This window comes from Centrocercus urophasianus, unplaced genomic scaffold (assembly GCF_019232065.1).
Source record: "Centrocercus urophasianus isolate 14NV4802_14NV808 unplaced genomic scaffold, USGS_Curo_1.0 seq_10, whole genome shotgun sequence".
Lineage (NCBI taxonomy): Eukaryota > Metazoa > Chordata > Aves > Galliformes > Phasianidae > Centrocercus > Centrocercus urophasianus.
Genome location: NW_024884142.1, coordinates 36,909,271 through 36,927,178, shown reverse-complemented (window position 1 = coordinate 36,927,178; position 17,908 = coordinate 36,909,271). Strand labels below are relative to the sequence as shown.

Below are 17,908 nucleotides of genomic sequence, written 5' to 3'. Positions count from 1 at the left end.
CTATTCTATTCTATTCTATTCTATTCTATTCTATTCTATTCTATTCTATTCTATTCTATTCCATTCCAAAACGCCTTTTTCTGACTTAATATATCTGAAAAGCTACTCAGGCAATTTTTAAATGTAAGATCACACTGCTTGAGCCAGGAAGCTCTCAAAGGCAAAGCATCAGTTCCAAGCAAATGTGTTTAAGGATATGTGGTGTTAACAGTCTTTCCTCTCACCCTTAGAATAAATGGAAATATTCTGTAGGCTCATAAGAAGCCAGGTGAAGGAAAAATTCTGAACCAGAAGAGTAGGTGTTAAGTGTATGAGTTCAATTACTTAGTTGGTTTAAATTAATTTAGCACCAGTAGAACTATATCCAATTAAAATTAGCTAAAGCTCTGGCCCATAGTAGCGCATCAACAAAGATGACTGGCATAAAAATGTGTGTAAATATACAAAATCTGTTTTGAAACATACCTTTAAGGTCAACTTCTAACCTGGTCAGAGCAATGAGAGCAGGCTATGATGCTGTAGATAGATGCTACAGTGATAGGTGAGCTATAAAAATTCTTAAGGCAGAAAGGGAGGTTAATAGCTATGGCTGTTGCCTTAGGAATCCTGACCAGAGAAGGAAATCTTGTGCTGGACCATTATGGGCAGGGGAGCTCACAGTGGGATATATATTACTTCTAGCCTAAACTGCAGCACTCTGTTCACTGTACACTTTTATGACTACAATGTATGGACTAGACAGCTGGAAGTTTGGGCCTATAACTCATCAGATGCTGACCACAGGACATATGGGTTGGCTCAGTAGGTGGCCACACTCTTACTATTTCCATTACTTCTGGGAGAAATTCTGCTTACACAAGCAGAAAAACTCCTTCCTTTCTTTACCCCTCTGCCCCCAACTTAGGACAAGCTCACAAACACGCACACACATGCACACGCACAGAAACTAGTTTTGACTTTAGCCTGTGCAATTTCATTTTCCATTCACTTTACCAGTACCACTATGTTAAAGTCAAGCAGTCTTTAGAGTTTTCAGTCTTCCTTAGAAAACCATATCCTGCACCAAAACTGTGGGGTTAAAGCTGATCCTGCCTGCACGTAGAGAATGCAGGCAGGCAACACTAATTTAAAAGCTCCTGCTGCTCAAACTCAACAAAACTGCACTTAACAGTCTTACTCACTTCATTGCTTTATCATAGTAGGACTTTGGCACTAGGACATCTTTTACCGCTTCTTTTAATTGCATCAAAATAGAACAGCTTGACAGTCCACATCCTGATGGAGAGACTAAACTTTAACATCAAGGATTATGTTGCTGATTAGCACTTCCAATAATCAAGTAATTGGTACATTAAATAATCTGGAGTTTGGCAACTTGCCTGAAAAGGTCACGCTTGCATTGATTCCTTTTTAGAGAGTCCATGTTGCCATTACATGAATTCAATCTGTTTGTCCAGAATTCTAGCGTAAAAATATTTGGCTAATTTCCTTCATTTCATACAATTTGATGGGAAATAAAATCCAGGAAAAGCTGCACACTATGGCAATGTGTTCAGACTTTCCTGCTGGGGGATGGGATCAGGAGAAAAAAAGACAACTCTCTGGACATTTTCTTCTCTTGGGTCAGCATGACCAGTGCAATGAAAAACGCTAAGGGTCCCAGTCAGCACAATTAATAATACAGAACCTACTCTGTTTTTTATTAGAATTTTTGTCAGGCTGGGAGGTTCTGGTGTGGGATATTCCCCACAGTGGTGTTGCTGATAGAGCAAGCTTTTCTCTCCACTCTTCTCAAGACCTAGGCAGAGAAGCCATGGAAATGGCGGAGGTCCAGTCTGTGGTACAGCTTGAAGCAGCACTGTGCCCAACATTTGTCTCCACTCTGAGTCCTGCACAGCCCTGGCAGACCTTGAAGACCTTGAAGAGAAATATGTAATACAGAAAAACAGGTCCCAGCAGCCCCTGTGGAGTGGCTGTTACCAGCACTAAGTGAAAGGAGGGCTCTGCATGAAACCGAAGAGTCCTCGCCTCAAATCAATCATCGGGCCTACACAAATCACTTGTGCGTGCCTTGAGAGACTCAAAACCCACCCACATTTCACTAAGGTACCCGCTGGAATGAGATGGTTATCAAACTGTTTATTTCTGCAGCACATTTGGGGTATCCTCTTTCCCTTGAAACGCACAAAGATCCTGGTCTCACATGTCTGCATAGAGGCTACTTCTTTTCTTTTTTTTTTGTGAAGAAAGGAGGGACAAGCACAGCTACTGCATGAAGTCCCAGCACCATGACTACTAGGCTGGGCTTTGTCTCCCTTAAATGTCAGCGTGTATGGGGATGTTGAGGTCTGCTCCAGTCACCCTCAGTTTCCTTCACAGCAGAGAGAAATAGGTGCTCCTAGGGCACAATTCATCTCAGCTGTCTTCACTGTCGATTCAGGATGAGCTCAACTATCTCTCTGAAGTGCCTGTTTCTCTAGTCTGGTTTAAAAGAGGGTTCAGACAATGAGATCAGCTGCGTCTTCATTACTGATGTCTACACAGGGTCAGCTTAGGTTTGCCTGGCTGAGAACTTTCCTGTAAGAAAGTCCTTCCATTGAGACAAAGGACTGTGTAAAACTCGGTGAATGGGAATATGGTTATTCCTGAGGATAGCCAAAGTGTTAACTATTGACATTTAGAGATATAAACAGCTGAGAATAATAACCGAGTGGAAAAGCATCTCTCTTTTCAGTGCAGACTGTACTGTTTGCCCACTCCCTCTGTCAAACACCATCCTCGATGTCACGCATTATCATGTCACAGGTAAAATACACAACTCAGTGAAGCCAGAACTCTCCCTGAGTTTAAAGGCTGTGGCTCTGGATGATGCTAAAGCTCTTCCAGGGCGGAGACATCAAAGAGGTGGCATTAATGCAGCCTGGGTGGTCCGGGTAAGCTATGTGCACATGGAAATCAATGCATGCTAAGAAACAGCCTGTAAGACTACAGCATCAGCACACAAGTGCACAAGCCTTTTAGCACTGGATTGAAACAAAGCACAGCTATGGGGAGATGGAACAAGGTGGGAGGAGTTGTGTTAACCATCGTTGTCCTAAAATTCAATAGAAGGCATTCAGTCAAACAGTGGGCTTCTCATTTGATCCAGTCCCTACCCTTAACTAAAAGCATACGTACATTTATGCAGAGACAAATTTTCAAGCTCCAAAGGTGGGACACTGGGCTGTGCAAAAAAGATCTTGCTGCTTAAATAACCAAATAATAGAGCAGATGGACATACAGTCCATCCATTCCAGGGGGAGCTTAGGGAAATCCCCCCAGCAGTGCTTAGGAGAGTGTAAAAGTTTTAAATGTACATTTGACTTCTGAGTTATTGTATATATTATTAGCCCAAGAAAGTTACAGGTATCCTTTGTTCTTACAAATGTGTCTTTTAAATGTGTCAGTACATGCCTAAAGCAAAGAATAACAGTTCTGTTCCACCAAAGAAAATAAATACATACTGCATGTGATCAAAGGAAGTAACATTTCAGCAGGGCAGCCAGGATAGGGAACGCGACAGTAACAAATACAAGGGAGTCCTGGCTACACTGGAATCTTTGATGGTGCCATTAGCCTGCTCTGGTGGAGCAGGGAGATACTGCAATGCACTATCTATGGCTGTAGATGCCAAGCTGCTCAAGGTAATGTTCATCTTGCACCGCTGCAGTCAGCATTTGTGCTACCAGGGACAGGGATTTACTGGAGGCTACAGAATATTCCATGGATTATAATGAAATCTGGCATCTCACCAAGCCACATCCAGCAAAACATCAGTATCTTGCTGCTGAACAGATTTCTTCTAACACCTACCATTTTCCCTTTTCCTGAAAGAAGCTCTCCATGCTTGTGAATGTAAACAAATACAATTACATTTGTTTCTTGCTCATAAGTTTGAATCAACAGACACATATTAAACTAACAGTTTTATAAAGGTGCTGTTTTATCTGTGGGATCAGGAAGTTGGGAATAAGGAGTAAAGAGTGGGGGATGATTCTGTCTCTCTAACAGAAACATTGGCCAAGCCAGGTCCTTGGCCAAGCCACAGCTGTTGGTAGATTTATCCAAACTGCTGCCTCGTTTTACAGGTCTCTCATTAACCACACACCTATAGCGACTGCAGGGCTGAGGGAAAACTCAACTGCCAAAGACAAGTGCCTCAGGTAAGAGAGCAAAGCCCCACAGCAAGACCTACAGCTGCTGCCTACTGAGTGCCCCTTGAACTAAGCCACAGCGGGCAGGTCCAACAGCTGATAGTCCCTACATGCTGACACCTGGGGAAGGAAGGCTCAACAAGGGGGACTCAGCCCTGGAGAGCATCTTGGCTGGAAGTGAGAGTACGGTCTGGAGGCAGACCAAAGCAAGATGGCTGGAGATGACCATTTGGTAAGTCAACTGGATCCAAGCTAACTGTAAGCAGCTGGGTAATCCTGCTCTATGCTACGCTGTAGGGCAATTTCAATCATCATCATGAAGGCTTGAGTTGCTGCGTAACTCAGCTGGAATAAGTAAGCAGATTAATGGCCCAGACCTAAGCCATATCCTAGGCAGAAAACCACTGAATTTGACATACGCAACACACAGCCAGCACCATCACAAAATGTTCTGTGAGCAAAAGTGTAATGAGGCTGCAGATAGATGGAATACTGACAAGAACAAATGCAGTGCAACACAAAGAACATTATTAAAACATAAATACCGATACTTTTCTAAAAGTGCTGATAAATTGGAATCTGTGTCTTTCTATTTGAAAAAAGCCACATTCACATTTGACCTCATACCTGAAAATAACCATTCTACTCACACAGAAGGCAGTAGTGATTACACAAACCTTTACTTATTCTGATTTCGAATTCGGAGACACCTCCTTTTCAATGGTGGCTCCAGATCCTCTGGCCCTGTGCTGAGGATTGGCGTTGACATAATACACGGCGCGATAGCAGTCTTTTCTGCTGGTTTTGGCACAGGCTGGATCACGCAACCTGTCTTGGGCAGCATCCGCAAAGCATACGCATGGTCCTCGTCTGCCGGATTGTTGAGGTTGGGGTCCTGCTTGTCTCCTCCGGCAAGGGGCTCTTCCCCAGCCTTCTTGCCAGCGTCTCCCTCGAGGTGGCAGTTCGATGCGCAGTTATTCTCCTTCACAGACTCCAGCTCGCTCACCGCCAACTCCTCTGGGGGCTGTGGCTTTTTCAGGTCCTGGGGTGGCTCCGGGTTCTTGGAACCCTCTGTGCTCTTTGTGCCATTCACAATGACATTGCACACAGCTGCTCCGGCTTCCAGTCCCGGTGTGCCGGAGGCCAAGGAGACAGGGCAGCAGTGGGCTGCGTCACCACATGGTAATGTTTTTGAGTCAATTGGGCTGCAATTGTCCCTGCAGTCGCTGCAGTTCCTTTTGTCTGAGCTACCGAAAGCCAAATTTACAACACTGCTAGGCTCACGCTCGACTTTCACTTGGGCATGTAGAGCCCTGTGGATGACATTGTGCAGCCTAGACCGGTGGCCCACCGTTAGGTCGATCACACCATCCTGCGGACCCTGTAGCACACTGGGGAAACCAAACTTACTGTTCACAGGACTACTAGGTCTGACAGTCAAGTCAACAACTTCATTTTTACCGTGCTCCTGAAGCACTTGAGCTTGATTTAGGGACTGGCCTGAGCAGCTCGGAGAGGAGTCGGAGGGTTTGGACGATCCTTGTTTTGACTCTCGAGGGGACGAAGAGCTATTGGGTGGCTTTGCTCCAGCCGTCTCGCTGGAGTTACTCGGAATGAAGTTTTCGCCGTTGCTGGAGAAACCGCTGGGGGGCTTGGAATCGTTGATGTGAGGGATAGGGATAGGAATGGGAATGGGGACGGGCAAAGGGACAATGACAGGATATGGCACTAGTAGAGTTGGGGGTGGCACCAGCGGGGCGAGGGATGGCAGCCCAAAGTTCATCATCTGTGGCATAGGCATAGGACCATTTGGCATCATGCTGACAGGGGGAAAGGGAAGACTGGGCAAAGGGGCTCCAGGAGGAGGGGGCGGCAGCAAGCCTGGAGGGTTCCCAGGCATGGTCGGTGTCGTGGGGGGGTGGATGTGAGGGGAAAGCATTGGCCTGTGCATGGGGCTGGAGGTGGGACCCATATTTCTGGGGCCACCTGGTGGTGGACCGATTCCAGGGATCATTGGATTTGACAGAGGGCTGTTAGGATTTGAGGCATGGTGAGGCGGCCCACGAATAAATGGCGGACGGATTTGCTGCATAATTTGCTGTTCCATGAATATGGGCAGCGGAACTGGCCCACGGTTTGTCATTACCATGGGAGGACTGCGAGGTGGGACACCAATTGGAGGCACAATGCTAGCAGGTGGCTGGACAGAAACTGGTGGAATATTTGGATTCTCACTGATGGGAATAGGTTTGGGAACTGGCGTGGGGATTTTAGTGACAGAGCAGTTGGCAGTGTCAGACGGAGAGGCAGTGGTAGATGCTGATGGTCCAGGACCTTGAATTTGGCCAGCTGCAGACGCTGGGGATGGAGCTTTTCTCCGAGCATCTGCTAGCGGTATATTCCAAGAATCTGGAGTCAGCAGCTGTACTCCAGTGCCTTCTGCTTTATTTTCAACTGGAGGATGTAATGTACTGCACAGTCCAGCTGGAAGATTGGCCTGTGTCTCTTTGTAGAAAATGTCCATTTTGTACTGATTGAGACATTTTGCACTGCAGAACTGAAGCCTTCTTTCCCCGTCCCCAAAATCCAGATACTCTTTTGTGTGTCTTATGTGCTTACACCAGTCACATACCTACAACACAGTAATAAAATCAAATCAGGTAAGAAAAGCAATCTTCTCTTCATAGTGTTATTTTAAAAGTCATTTTTCAGTTGCTTCCTAAATGCATTATTTTTATAGCATAAAAAAAAGTTACGTTTGTGAAAGCTAACATTTTTTCACCCAAAACATTGGACAATTGAATAATAATTCCTTTTCTGGCTACTATGGTCGCAATTCTGTCTTATGCAGTATGTTACATATTTTATAGCCATGCCACAGTGAACACTCCTCAGCTGGCATAAACTGTTATAACACACATATGTATACATTAAAAAATCCATATGAACATGGCTGTGATTACTCCTCAGTGGTAAACTAAACACACTGTTACCATCTCTGATGCAATACTACACAGTAAATAAGACAAGAGAAAAAAGACACTGTAAGCCACTGGCAATGAGTGCAAAACATTGCCACTACATCATAAACTGTAATATTTTGTACTTTATTAACCACATTAAACACTAAGTTGGAAAGGGTGTGGGATTTTAAAGTGGCATCACAAAGCAAAAGCAGCATTCATCCCCTGCCCCTTATTCCAAGGAGCAACTTGGAAATAGTCAGAAAATTTGTGTAACATTTAAATAGTCCTAATTCATGATGTTTCCAAGCTGTTTGTCCCCTTTTGCATACTGGTCACTCTGAGTAAAGCTTCTTGGCAAAAAGGGCATTTTAGCAACTTTTCAAATACTACAGCAAAAAGTTTGCATTGCTGGCTTTTTCTTTTTTCTATTTTTTTTTTAACTCATCTCCTTTCCATTTAATCCTTTTCTGTGTTACTATTGGTGTGGTAAAGGCATAGCCAATTTTTTTAAAAAGTAAGGCTGCAGAACTAATTAAGCCGTGAAAGGTTTTCCCAGTTGTAAACCACTAGACACCAAAGTTCAAAAAATAGTCATTCCAGGCTTCAGAATCCATTACTTCAGAGAAATTATTGTGATTTCATTAACACATTAATTTTGCAACACCAACAGCTCTCACAGATGGTGAAGACATGATCTACAATTCAAATATGACTCTTGTTTGCACAAATGCCTTTCCTTCATATGGCATTTTAAACAAGAATTAATATGAGTAATCTTGCCATAGCTATAAACAGATAAACAGATGTCAGAATTTTCAGTGCCTTACTTTTTTGACAGAATTTTATGCACACAGGAAAAAAAAAAAAAAAAGCAAAAAAAAAAAACCATTTTTATCATTTACATTAGCTCTGAAAATAGTCCACCGGCAGAGATTTGTGGTGCTTCCTATCTGCACATTGAGCCTATGACCATGTCAGAATACATTGTGGTATCATTTGCTCTGCCTTTTCCAAACAGCCAGTTTTAACCCGTTTTGAATGACTGTATCCTTTGTATGGAAAAAGAAATATGATTGTGAAAAGTCTGCATTAAAAGGATAATTAATTTTAATAACGACTGGCCATATAAACAATTCAAAACAACATATGTCGGGCATCTGATTACCCATCTCATTTAACTCTCAGCTTTCCCGTAATATAAACAGTGGTGACATTTTTGAGTTTTCAGTAATATATCTTATATATATACATACATAGATAGGCACATGCACACACCCCCAGCACACTATCAGACCGCCAATTTTGGCTCTGCTACATTTGGGTTACCCAGTCTAGTTGCTATTCGATTCCTTCCCTGCCTCCACACCCCATTTACACACACACTCCCTTTCTCTACCAGGAAGATTTTATCCCAAGTTTTAAATCAAACTAAATAATTACTGGAGAAATAACAGCTATGAAGTCACTGCTGAAGCAAAGCAACGCTGGGCCCAGGTTGGGCACAAGGATGCAGCATAACGGGACATAAATCACAGGGCGCCTAGTCCCACAGTGCTTCTGCAGCCTTCCTGTGGGCATGTTCCCCCCATGATGATCCACACAAGGAAGAATGTCCTTCTATGTGTTACAAATGAGGTTTTACATGGCTTTGCAAGGCGCCAGCTCTCCCTCGGCTCTTGGGGCTTTGCAATCCCTTGCAGCAGTGGCCATGGGCACTGAACCATCCCGGGTATTTGGCACAGGATGGACTGTGCCACCCGCTTGGCAAATCAACACCACCCCATCCCAGGATGAGCTGATGGAAATACCTTGTAATTGACCTCCTGAATTTTTTTGGCTTGCCACAGCCTTCCAAGCGGACAAAAGAGGAATTTGTGTGTCTATGCCATGAGTTAATAAGGTGCCGTTCGATGCTGCTGGATTTACCTTAAAGCCATTTTTGATGCAAAGCTCACTCCTACAGTAAAAAACACTATCTATTTTGCATGTATGGAATCAGGACCTAAGCCACTCTGCTGCTTTTGCAGGGCATGCTCCTACCACATGGGCTGTGGAGAAAGGCAGGGGTCCTCCAGGCAGGCTGGGATAGGATGAAGTCCACCCTGGCCCTCCATCACGCCTGTTTGCAGGGGAGAAGCCTAGAGACCAGTCCCGAAGGCAGCTGCTGAATGGGATGGAGCAGGATCCAGGGGCAGCTACCTCTGCCGTAGTCATAGAACCGATGCATAGAATCATTAAGGTTGAAAAAGACCACTAAGATCATCTAGTCCAACCATCAGCCCATCTCCACCATGTCCACTACGCCGTATCACTCTAATCATGTCCTGGGACCTGCAGCCAAGGCCTCACCTTCGCTCAGAACAAAGGAAGGAAACAAATTCTCAACTTGTACACCTGGTGCCAAAGAAGCACTTGAGAAATATGAAGGAAGATACAGCCCCCTTACTGCTCTAGGAATAGCCTCCATTGGTGACTTCAACTAAACAGGCCAAAAGAAAAATAACGGCAAAAAGCAAAACCAAACCTAAAACACTTGTGGCATTTTTCCTAATCATTTAATTTTATTAGTTAGCAGTTGATCAATTCACTGAAATACTTTCCTGTTTTATTGCTGTGCTGATTTGTTTATCTCAAGTGGACCCCTATGTCATTTGCAGCTAAACAAATATTTTCTCTTCTTGGGTAAAATATTTAGAAATCCTGCTTAGAAATTCTCTACTGATTTCTCCTGTTTTCAATAATTCACCAAGGTACAAGAAACTCATGAAGTCATGCACTGATCACAGACCATTCTGTGTATTTTATCACTAGGTTACATCAATTAAAGCCACAGAAATTAAAGGCAATAATTCTGTTCCTCTGAATATCCTAGATGGACCAAATATCTCATAATTATCATGATTTTATGCAGCATTCCAAAGTATTGAAATTAACATTAGTGAGAGATGTGTATCTGCCACATCTATGTGTTTCATTACTTCTGTTTCTGTTTATCTATGTAAGAAATCACTCTATGTGGCTTATTTAAGACACAAGCATAAAATGTGCATGTTGTATGCAGGTAATAGGACACCTTAGAATAGCACACTAAAATGCAGAAAAACATTCCTACAACGAGGAGGAAATTACTGGTGGAGAAAAAATGTCACTTAACAATTAATGAATCAAGTCTGTCTTACAGGATTGATCATTTAAGATGAGGTCAATGAATTTATGATACAAATGGCTATATCACTAGAGGTAATAAAATGGAGCAATATCATTCATTTCACATCTAAGTAATGACATGCTCAGAGTAATTACAGACTTCTTCTAAAAGCCTAAGCTGATTAGTTCAGATGTGATAGGTGAAACATATATCTTTCAGTTCAATACAATAACATTTTATCTATAAAATACACAGCAAATGTCTTATTTTTTTAAGTACTCGCATTCCACATAGAGCATCATCTGTCTTTGTAAGCAGCTCAGATTCTCTCTATTCACCTATCCCTTTGGCTTCCTTCTTCTGCCTTACCTTTCTCTTTCACTGTATAATTGCAGGGGAGCTAAGCTGGTGCAGAGGGGCTGAGTGCAGTGCCATTTGGCAATGCTCCCCAGGGGCAGGGTTAGCCAGGAGAGTTTATGCTGTGGGATCACAGTGATCAGGCCTGACCCAGCACCCAGGAGAACTCTGGAAAGACCCCTCTTCATCGCACTCAGCTGGCTCTGGGGCTATGGTTAGCACCTGGGGCCAGTGGGAGATTCCTCCATAGGAAATGGGCATGTGGATAAGAGATTTACAAAAGAACTGCAAAAGTTAACATACGAGATACAAGGGAAGAAAACACATGCCGCAATTATGGATTTCAGACATTTTCTAACACACATAAAGCGACCATTTTGTACATTCCTACGGAAAAAGAGGCGAAATCTTTAGCACTGTGACTGACAAGGGATTTAGGGCAGTGAAGACGTCAGAGATAAAGGGTCTGGGCTTGCAATGTGCTAACAGACCCCCTACACATCTCCTTCTCCCTTGGGGAATACTCACAGCACCGCCACTGGGCAAGCGCACTGCACACCGTGAATGTCAGAGCACAAAACCTGAATGACAGAAAGATCGGTAATGAGATAAGGGTCTATCTCATTCAGCTGTAACACAACAACCCTCAAGAAGATTAAATTTACCTAACTGGGGCATGTCCAATGCTAAACAACAGAATGAACATTTCCTTTAGTACATTTAATGTATTTATATTTTAATGGCGGGTTGCCAGTGTGCTACTTATGAGCTCAATGACTTGATATCATTCATCCGCTTTCCTGTGAAACACAGGGCAATCTACACCACAGGACTACTCAGAAGACACCGCATCAGCAGAAACATGACTCGGTCCCGATACGGGAACACCAAGAAGGCCAGGGCTGAGGGATCGCGTGTCATTCGGATTCCTCTAACACAAAGACGGGAATAAAAGCCATTCCTGTTGGCATCTGTATCTTTCTTCTGATAGAGGTGTCCGACACAGAGCCTGGACCTGGCCACGAGATGACCCTGCAGGCACAACACAGACGTCCCACAGCCTGAAAAGAGCTGTGCCTGGGCCTTCAAGCATGGGGTAATTAATGCTTTTACCAGCTGTCAAACACAGGCACCAAGTTCATCCATTAGTGCCATCTATCAACAAACTCTGAATGATAATCTGGTAGCAGACACTATTTTATTAAGAAATATGTTTGCTAAAACATATTTTCAGCAGGGGCTCAGGTTTTTGAAGCCTGCCAAAGACTAGATGCAGCAGCAATCTAGGTACTCTATGAAAGTAGCTTGAAATGCACATTGAGGTTTCTAGCAAACACCCAAATGAGTCATACCAGTACTCACACAGCTCAGCTTCACTTCCCTGTGCCTAGATCACCCTGTCTCAGTCATAGCCTGCAGTGTGGACACCAAGTTCCAGCAGGACAGGGATGCAAAGCATTGCCAGCAAGACACCAGGGAAAAAAGTCAGTGTATCAGAAGGAAAGAAAGCCAGATCTGCATGTCCTGAAGCAGTAGCCATAGAACACACTTTAAAGGTTGAAGGAATATATCAAAGAACCATAAAATCATAGAATCATAGAATTATAGAATGGCTTGGGTGGGAAGGCGTTAAAGCCCATGCAGTTCCAACTCCCTGCCCTAGGCAGGGCTGCCACCCCCCAGCTCAGCTGCCCAGGGCCCCATCCAACCTGGCCTTGAGCACCTCCAGGGACAGAGGCTTCTCTGACCAATATGTTCCAGTGCCTCACTGCCCTCTGAATAAATAATTTCCTCCTAATATCCAATCTGAATCTCTCCTTTTTTTTTTTTTTTTTTTTAGTTCAAAACTATTTCCCCATGCTGCCTGCCCATGTAAACAGTTGGTCTTCCACCTGTTAACAAGCTCCCCTAAAGTACTGGGAAGCTGCAATGAGCTGTCCCCAGAGCTTTCTCTTCTCCAGTCTGAAGAAGCCCAGCTTCCTCAGCCTTTCATCACAGGTACGGGAGCTGAGGGAATGTAAAAACTCTCTTGGCTACCCCAGCCAGCCCTCCCCTCCCAGCTTGCTGGGCAATGGACTTCCTGTTGCCTTCCAACGTTCCCTCATTTCTTCACCACCAAAGCTTCTCCAAGCAATCCACCCAAAAGGCAATAGTAATACCTAAGCAATTCCCTTGCAGATCTCCCCTGTGATGATAAATCCTGTGCACAGCCCCATCTCTGCAGCACGTTGCATGACCAGGCCCAGAAAAGTTTTGGGGCAAGAGCCCCATCTCAAGCACTGATGTATTCAACACTTGTGAGCAGCACAAATCTTTGGGTCAAAGAGCAGCAGCAACCTGTAGGTTTGTTTCAACACTTCATCCCCATCCTGTGCACCTCCTGGGGGGCTTGCCTATAGAACAGATCTCATCAAGCCCCACCAGGCCAGGATGGCCACCTCAGCAATTAGTGGTCCAACACATGCCTGTGTGTTTGGCATCAGGATGGCTCCAAGACATCAGAATTCTCTTTAGCACCCTATGACTTGGAAAGATGAATACTAAGAAGCACAAACTGGGCACCCTGCTGAGCCACTCAGAAAACCAAGCATATAAACCTTTCCAAAAGGACCATGTTCTGCTCAAATGTGCAGGGTCAGAGTGAGGAGGAGGTGGGATGTAGAGACAACAGCAGAAGACAAACTCCTTCAACAGCATAGCAATCAATTCAGTGGAATTCAAATTCATAATTTAAAGGTTTTTTTTTTTTTCAATTGTCCTGATGCTGTTGTGCTTTTTTTCCAGCCAAGTGACAGAGTGGACACAGCCTCAACAGAAGCCATACAACTTATCATCACCTAAAGGTGTATGGATATGCCTTATGTCCCCATAGCAAATCTTCCTCCAAAATGCTGACCTCAGGCCTGCATTGTGTAGGAGGGCTCCCTTTTGAGAAGGTCTGGGTGCCCAAACAGGGGACATAGAGGTCAGCATGCTCAGCATTACGTGTTGGCCACTGGGAGGGAGGCTCTGGTGCAGGGTCTCCTGGAGGGATGCAGGCAGTCCGAAGAGCCACAGGCATTTCACAGCATCTACTTTCAAGATGACTGTAGCCAAGGCTGTGCCATAGCCATCATTACTGGGTATTAATGCTCTTTCACTACCAAATCTCATATAATAGGCAGAATCCAGCATAGTGGCTCTGAGCAGTCATAGAGGCTTGATCACCATTTTCAACGTGCTTATTGCACAACATCCAGCATGTTTATCATGGCAGGGTTTTCCTTCCCAACATGGCTCATAATTTTTCATAATGATTGTTCCACTTGAATGGAATGATTATTATATAAAAAAAATCATTCCAGCTGAAACCTGCTGCGAAGGAACCCCGAGGCAGGCTCCAACACACTCTGAAAGTGGTTATAATACAGCTCGTAGCAATGCTAGGTGTGAATGAAAACAGATTTTTACAATGTTTGCAGCTTTGTGCAAAAAAACAGTTTTATAGAACAGAACACTGCAGTTGCTCCCAACTTAAAACTGTCTTGTGACAAATTTGTCGTTTTTCTTTCAATCTTCCTTTAAAAGAGAACAAAGCTTGCCTGCTTGCTTGCTTTTCCTTTTGATGATGTAACCCTCCCAGTCTCCTTTTCCTCCTGAAAACCTTGACCACGGTTTTCTGAAGAGCGAACACTAACTTTGTGTCATTTAAATGCAAGACCCACTGTCTCCATTTTTCACTCTAATTATGCAAAAGTCTCAGCTACATGAAGCAGAAGGGGAAAATAGAGCGATTTGGTAATTAATGGCTAATGATAAATTGATTTCATTTTTGAATCATTGCAGTTGTCATCCGCGGTATTTAAAACACAGCCTTTCCAAAGCACCCGTGTTCCTTTGTTTTGAGGGCTTTTTTGCGCTTCCGGCCAAAAGCAGCGAATGTAAGTTATGCTAATGCCCGATGGAAATCCAGGTTGGCTCTTGTTTCATCAGAGTGGCTACATATTTGATTTTGTGTATAAACAGCTGAGCTCTGTGTTTTCAACTTCAGTCTGAGGCTTTGAAACCACGTTAAGAACTCTGAAACCACTGGTGAAGCCCACAGTACGGTGGGCGCAAGTAAGGGAAAATGAATATAGTGGGAAGCAGGATTTGCCAGGAGGGGAGTTCTTCTCCCCAGAAACCTTCCTGTCTGAAATAACACAGAATGGGACAATAATAGCATTTAAACCTTAAAATCCCTGATGTGGGGTTTTTACTCATGTTCCATCCAGACTGCTGTTTCACTACTAACTAAGGAATCGCTTTGGCAGCGACAGAAGCCCTAAGTAAAATTAATATGCTGTAGAAGATGACAGGAGGGCGAAAGTGGGAGAGGCAGGACTGTAGACATTCTCAGCAGGACACAGACTGTCTTACCAAGGATCGTTTTCCAAAACGCCTGAAGAAGCTGACTGCCTATTCCAAAGGTAACAGAGGAGCTGAGAAACCTCATACCAGTGCAAGACAGTCAGTCATGGAGCAGAAGCACATCGTACAAGACACTGAGGGGCAAAGCAAACTCCAGCTCAGGCTGCCAAGTTCTATGTGGCCGTCATGTCTCAAGCTCATCAAATGGCTGCTGTCGATCTCAAGGAGTAGCCCAGTGTTGGCATGGTTTTGTGCCAACACCACAAGGCCAAGAAACAGCACCTCTTCCAGACTGAGCCTGGTCAGACAGGAGAGCACACAAGCATAGCCTCTCTCATTGAAAGCAAGATTTAGGGCAGGGATGTGTGGAGTCAGCTGAGTATCAGTAGCGTGGTGCTCCTCACTCCGTGGGTGGCAATGGGAGAGGGCTGCTCGGTCAACCAGCAGCAAGCAGCTTCATTCAGGCTATGTGGGCACTGGCCAGACTGAGTTCTAGCAATTGATTTCCAGGCCAAGACTTCCCATGATGTGCATTCCTCAGCTCCCCCTAAAGTGATGAACAAGAAAACTGAGTAACCAAAAAACTGAGTAACCAGAAACAACTCAATTGCGTAGATGGAGCTGGGAGTCTCAGTGAACCACAGTAATGTGCCTTTCACCAGACTTGTTGTTTTTCCTTTTGCCATCCTTAAGCTGTTAGTGCCACAGTGAGAGCTCTGCATCCTTCTAAAGGTGACTCTAAAGTACCTCTTCAGACTGCTGCTGCTCAAGCCCTGCAGCAGTGAGAAGCACTGCAAACATCTTCAGAAGATGACAGGGACTGTAGGCTCTGAATACTCAGGAAACCAAAAGAAAGAAAACAAAGCTAGCAGCTGCAAAAACACTTGAGGGGCTGTAAGTACTTCATCACAGCGTCCCACGCCTGCCACCTCTCTGGAGCATCAGGGTAAGGTCACGTTAGGAAATCTCCCCCCTTTTCCCTCAAAAAAAATGGAAATGCACTTCTTTCCTCTTCAGGACATTCGTCTCTGCATCCTTGGAGAACATTTTGCACAGTTTCCATTCACGGGTGCTGAGCTACAGGAGGCAGCAGGGCAGCTTCTCCACCCCTGGGGCACCTGAGCTGTGGGGATCCATGGTACTGGGGCTGAGAACCACCACCAGTGGCAGCCTGGGGGAGAGAGGAGTGCTCTTGCCCCTGAGTTTTGCATTCCCACCCAGAGGCTGCAGGACAGGACCAGAAGCGAACACCAGTACAGGTTTCTTCTGAAGGCCAGCTATCAACTGGTGGAAAATGAGGAAATAGCAGTCTGCACGCTTTCCAGCACTGCCTGCATGGAGCCCCAGCAACCACAAAAAGAGAGGAATTAAGAGCCATTAACACTGTAAATGGTTACCTCAAATTGTGTTGAGAATTACAGATGTGCTAAGAACAGGAGAACTTAAAAGGAAAAGAGGAAAGGGGCACTTTATTAACCTTCAGTAGCATTTCCCTTATAACCCGTAATAACTTCCTTATAACTGAGTAACCAAAACCTTAACCCTCATTCTCCCACATCTGCGGATAACTTAAGAAGCCAGATGAAGAATTATATTCTCTAATTAATTCACTTTCTTGTTCAGTACCTGAATAAACACATTCACCCTATTTTTCTGACCAAAACTTTATTCTGGTCATATAGCAAAGTAACACTGTGAGATGGAAAATAACCCATGTGGCTCATCTGTCTAGAATTTATATCTAGTAATATCTTATATGGATTTTTTCTCCAATATATTTTCTTTTTAATATTCAAGAGAATATAAAAATAACAATAAACCCCCTTCCATTATGTTTCCAGTGGCTCATAAGACAGTTGACAGGACTATAAATGCAATAATGAGGAGGTTTGAGGGGCAGGTTAATGTTTTTTCCTAACACATGATGCTTTTAGCCTAAGGCACTGCTGGAGGCCAGTACCACTTCACCTGGACCAAAATCACCAGCGAACACCCATTAAATCACTCAGATTTAAATGTAATATTACTGGGTCTAGAAAATATTACTGTAATCCAGATTTGAAATATCATCAGCACATAGAATAGCAAGCAGGAATGCAATCTGAAGCTCTGGGAAATCTTTATTTACCTGTAATGAAGAGTTCTAAGTCCAATTCCTCCTCTCACCTATGGCATTTTACAGTGGAATAACTCTCACAGATTTGCATATGGTTTCTTCTGATTTATGTGTGCATAAGGAAGAGGCTTATGAATAAAATCTCTGGGTGCTTTAGACTATATATATATATGCATATATATATGTATTTATACATGGACTACACATATATATTTTTTCCACCTATCTATCTAGGTCAGGGATCTTCAGACTTCATTATTACATGTTAATCTGTATCATGCAATAAGATTTCTAGACTAGGAGCCCTTGTGCCATGTGCTATAGAACCCACATCATCATGGCCACAGAGGGCTACAGTAGGGCTGGCTGGGTCTCAGCTCCTACCTGAGGCAGAGTCATATACAAATTTCTCCACCTTTCCCAAACATATCAAATCCTTGAGAGACTACATCAGCTGCTTAGACTACATGAGCTGCTTACTCGGAAAAGTAATGCTAGGGAAAGATTGACTTGATTAGGGAAAGATTGACGAGAGTGTTAGTAAAAACAGGTGAAAAAAAAAGATCAAAACTTTCTGAGAGGACCTTTGCTGGATTTCAGTCTGCAGGGCTTTGAAGGGAATCACAACTGCTCCTGATTTGACTGCAATTTCACACTCCAAGAATTACTGGCTTTGCACTGGTAATGGTACGCACCACAGTGTGCCCAGGAATAAAAGCAGCCCTCTTTCTGAAAACCA

The 17,908-nt window shown here is 44.0% G+C and overlaps 1 protein-coding gene across 1 annotated transcript in view; it reads right to left on the bottom strand.

Annotated features, from left to right (window-relative positions):
• LOC122165489 (sine oculis binding protein homolog) overlaps window positions 1-17,908 on the bottom strand; it is a 106,610-nt gene that overhangs the window by 9,396 nt on the left and 79,306 nt on the right. Inside the window, exon 6 of the mRNA XM_042828479.1 lies at window positions 4,871-6,825. Within this exon, the coding sequence (XP_042684413.1) occupies window positions 4,873-6,825 (1,953 nt within the window). The 3' untranslated portion in view covers window positions 4,871-4,872. The remainder of the gene's footprint in view (window positions 1-4,870; window positions 6,826-17,908) is intronic.